General features: G+C 59.8%; 1 protein-coding gene across 1 annotated transcript in view; it reads right to left on the bottom strand.

Moving 5' to 3' along the window:
* Nucleotides 1–4403, bottom strand: part of LHX2 (LIM homeobox 2) — a 19377-nt gene extending 14974 nt beyond the window's left edge. The window contains exons 1-3 of the mRNA XM_024762614.1: nt 4210–4403; nt 2471–2673; nt 1100–1503 (exon numbers count right to left, since the gene is read on the bottom strand). Of these exons, the coding sequence (XP_024618382.1) occupies nt 1100–1503; nt 2471–2673; nt 4210–4329 (727 nt within the window). The 5' untranslated portion in view covers nt 4330–4403. The remainder of the gene's footprint in view (nt 1–1099; nt 1504–2470; nt 2674–4209) is intronic.

Raw genomic sequence — 4403 nt, 5'->3', positions numbered from 1 at the left:
AATAATCCTGACTTCTTCCCCACCACAGCCCTCTCCGCACAGTTCAGGGTTTTTGTTTTGTTTTGTTTCCACTTGTGCATTGGACTAAGGGGAAAAGGAGAAAGAAAACAAAGTCTCCGAATCCAATCCTGTCGCAGACGAAATAAAGAAAGTAATTGCAAATAAACTCTATCAAGTTCAGAAGCCCAGGGAGTCATAAACCTTTCCCGGCCGTGCAGACTTCGGGCAGATGTTAATGGTTCAATTTGCTGGGCCTCAGAACCCCCGCAGCTGTCCTGAGCGCGGAGGGACGCGGGAGGGGGCAGAACCTCTCCCGGAACAACCCGGGGTTCAAAGATGCCGGAAATGCGAAACAAGTCCTCCACCCTACCCCGCCGGCTAAAGGCCAGGCCTACTGGGTCCCAACCCGGGGCGCCGACTTTGGAGGGTCGCGGATCTCATCCCAGCGCCCCACTGTCACCCGGAACTCAGAGTAAGAGCCCCCGGGGGAAACCGAGACCTGGCAGAGCAGGAGGATTGGGTGGGACACTACGACCCACTTTTTCTCAAAGGCTCCTGGGCCCAAGTTTCCCGAGCCTGCCGCACTCAGGACACTTCGCATGACCCTGGCTGCAGGCCAGGCCAAGCTCGGTGCCCGAGGCCACAGCCAGTGCTTTCTCTTGGGACCCCCGCCACTCTGCTTCGCTCATCCATCGCCCCAGATCCTCTCCCTCAGCCACGCCAACCTAGAGCCTGTTTGGTGTCGGCTCTGCCTTGTTTTCTCTATCCTTGCACTTTCTGCACAGCAAAGTGGGTAAAAGGCCCAAACCAAAAAGCTGTTTCTAAAAAATTTCTCAGCGACATGGTCCTGCACCCAGAGCATCAGGACCATTAATGCACCCTCTCCTCCCGCTCCAGCCGAGAGCGCAAGGGCTGGAGACCAGGGAGCTAATGTCCCTTCTGCCAGGTCGTCCGGTGGCCCTGGGGAAGCTAAAGGCTGGAGTACCCAGAGTGCTATAAGTATACATGTATAAGACACTGAAATTCACTCGGCTCTTGGCCACTGACGCAGTGCACTTTCCCTCAACCCGTCGGGGCGCTCGGGGCGCCTCGCACTCACCAGCGTTGTAGGCCGCCAGGTCCGCCCCGGGCCCGGGGCTCTTGCGCTTCCTCGGCCGCCCCTTCTGCACCGTGCCCACGCCATTGTAGTAGGGAAGACCCAGAGGGTTGGCCCCGGCTGCACCCAACCCCGCGCTCTTGGCCGCGGCAGCTGCCGCCGCTGCGGCTGCCACATCCGCGTGGTTGAAGTGCGCGGTGTACTCGCCCTGCAGCAGTGCCTCGAAGTGCAAGCGGCAGTAGACCAGGCTGTCCTTCATGCCGAAGTGGTCTCCCGTGGTCAGCATCTTGTTACACGTAGTGCACGTGAAGCAGTTGAGGTGATAAACCAAGTCCCGAGCTCGCATCACCATCTCCGAGGCCGAGATGCCTAGGTGGCAGCGGGCGCAGCGCTGCACAGAGAACCGCCTGTAGGGACCATCGAGGGAGGGACTGTGGGGACACACGGTTGGGTACCCCCCCATATCCCTCCTCCAAGTACCATTGCTGCCACTGGCGGAACTCCACTCCTCAAGACTGGCAACCAGGTCTTAACTTGGAGGATGGGGGGAAGAGGGAACTAGATTTCGGCCCAGGTCTGGTCCTACCCTGAAATATAGTTTCCCTTAACCATTTTCATGCCTACAAAGACTTTACCCAGAGTCTGAGCAAGCCCTAGGAAAGCCTTTGCTCGGCAGTAAGGGGAACTTCCCAGTTACCCCTTCCTCAACCTCCACAGCAGTGCCTGGGCATCCTATAGACGTTTGTAATTTGTAAGAAACATAGAGAGGGAGAGAGAGAGAAAGAGAGACAGACAGACAGACAGACAGAGAGAAAGGGAGAGGAAGAAAGAAAGAAAGAGGGAGAGAGAATAAGCAGACCTAACCCTAAACCCAGAGAGGAGAACCAAGGAACCCGGAGTCTGTTAGTGATTCCCGTTCTTCAGTCCTGGCCAGTTTTCACTCCCATCTCCAGGAAAGACCCGGAAATGCACCCAATCCAATCCCCCAGCTCTCCCTCCAACTTTGTTCCACACCAGCCTAGACTGCCTGGGTTTGGGCGGAGGGGGGTGCCTGTTTCTGTTCCCTCTAGTTGACCCAAGAAACTTCAAAGGGAGAAGGGTGCAAGGACCCCCAACTCGAGCTTATTTTTGGTCTAAGCTAAGAAGAGGACACTTTCTGCTTTTCTCTGGGTCCCTACACTTCGCAGATCTTTCCAAGATTTCCCTCAAATTGCTGTTTAAAAAGGATGTCGTCCAATTTGTACTGGCTTGGAGAAGGGAGGACCTAGGTAGGGAACCCTCCCTTGGGACTGGAGGGAAGGCAACCGGAGAAGATTGCATCTGAGATGAGGGGTCCTGGGTGCCCAGGGCAGTGGGTCCCGAGGTGGGGGCTACCTGTAGTAGTCTTCCTTGCAGTAGATGCTTCCATCCTTGCTGAAACAGGTGAGCTCCGACTCCAGGTTGAGCTTGCACTCGCAGCACTTGAGGCAGCGCATGTGCCACTGTTTGTCCACCGCCAGCAGGTAGTAGCGGTCGGAGATCTTGCCCCCGCAGCCGGCGCAGAGCGCAGCGCGGTCACTGCTGATGGACGGCATGGTCTGCGGAGGGAGGGAGGCGCGAGTCCGCAGCGCCTGCGTCAGCCTGCGACCCCGCCGCCACGCCACGGGGAACCGGGCACCTGCAGCTCCCTCCGAGGCTCCAGCTAGCCCTAAACGCGGGGGTGGGGGTGGGGTGCCTGCCAGGGTGTGCGGTGCTCTTCCTGCACCCCAAAAGGCCCATATCCAGGGACCTCAGGACCCAGGCCCGCCCATGCAGCCCAAGCCGGCCACAGGCCCAGGACCGGCTGCTGGCCTGGATAGATCTTCCTCCTTACTTCTCCCCCTTCCTGTCCCCTCTGCTCTTTTCCCAGAAAGGCTCATGCTGTGTTTGGGGACTGGGGGCAGCAGTGGCTACTTCAGCCAAGCCCTCCAAAAGCTTCCCCCAAACTGTTTCTTAAAGGAGCCACTCTGCTGGGTCCCAGGAAAAGGGGTAAGATGACCATTAAAAGTCACCCTCCACACAGACTCCTCTCCAGAGACTCAGTGGAGCTCCTGGCCCCTAATCCCAGTGATCTCTGGATCCTTAAGCCGAAGGTTCAGGCCAGGGCAAATCGCGGGGCAACCTCTGCCCCTCCACCACCTCTGCCACATTGTCTGGGGCCCTCTTGGGTCCTGGGAGATGGTGAGTGGGGTGCATGGGCACCCTCAAAGTCTCTGAGCGCAGGATAGGCCCAATCCAAATCCTCTCCTAACCAAACTGACAGGCTGAGAGGGTTTAACTGGGGAAGAAGAGCTCAGAAGCAGAAGCACTGGGGCTGCTGCTCTTGCTTTCCAAGCAGAGAAGCTTCGCTCGTGCTCCCCACCTCCTTGGCCTCTAAAGGTCACTTCTGGGCCTGGCTTGGGCAGCGTCTGCTCATCGGGCCCCCAGGGAGGTCTGAGGCAAGGAACTGGCTATTTGGGGCTGGGCTGGTGGAGCCAGGTGTGGAGATCCGAACGGACTCTCCTTCCACAAGAGCCAGGCCAGAGCCTGAACTCCCGGCCCTAACCGAGCCAAGTCGGGCCAGCCAGGAGGCCCAAGATGCGAACAACGAAAAGCCCTAGCCTAGAAGACTTCGACCCCTGAAACTGCGCTGGGACGGGAACCCCGATTGCCAGGAGGCGGGGAGAGGCCCAAGTCGGCTGGAGCCCCAGTGCTGCCGGTTTGTTCGCCTTCCCCGCGCCGCAGGCGGCGCCGCCAGCAGCCAGAGCCGAGTGGTGGAGGAGAGCGCAGGGCTGGCGACCAAAAAGCCCGTTGAAGTGAGAAGAGAGCCATCGGGCCGCGGGTAGGACTTCGCTCCCACTTCGGGAGAAATGCTCTCTTCCACCCTCAGTGTCTGAAATTTCGGTTTCAACCTTGTTTCCCTCCTCCGCCAGCAGCCGGGTTTCCCCTGAGCCGGGAGCTACGGGCCTTGCATCCTGTCCGCGGAGCCCCAGCGTCCAGTCCCGTGCGGCACGAAGGACGCTCCCCAAATTGCCCCCAAACTTAGGAGAGCAGAGGAGCAGACCGAGCCGGTCCCGTCCCAGCTTTTGGCCCCGACCCCGCAGCTGTGCGCCTACCGTCTCCGTGTCGCCGCGGTCGATGGCGGAGCTGATGGCGGGAGCCTCGCTCTTGGCCCTGCGGTCCATCTCGTCGATGACCCCGTGCACCTCGGGGCCCGACAGACTGTGGAACAGCATCGCGGCGGGACCGGCGGGGCCGGGGGCGCGGCTCCTCCGGGCGAGGGCTTGCCCCCCGCCTCAGCTGCCTGGCG

This window comes from Neophocaena asiaeorientalis, unplaced genomic scaffold (assembly GCF_003031525.2).
Source record: "Neophocaena asiaeorientalis asiaeorientalis breed wild unplaced genomic scaffold, Neophocaena_asiaeorientalis_V1.1 scaffold78, whole genome shotgun sequence".
NCBI classification, from domain to species: Eukaryota; Metazoa; Chordata; class Mammalia; order Artiodactyla; family Phocoenidae; genus Neophocaena; species Neophocaena asiaeorientalis.
The sequence above is the reverse complement of the archived record's forward strand: the minus strand, read 5'-3'. Positions and strand labels throughout refer to the sequence as shown.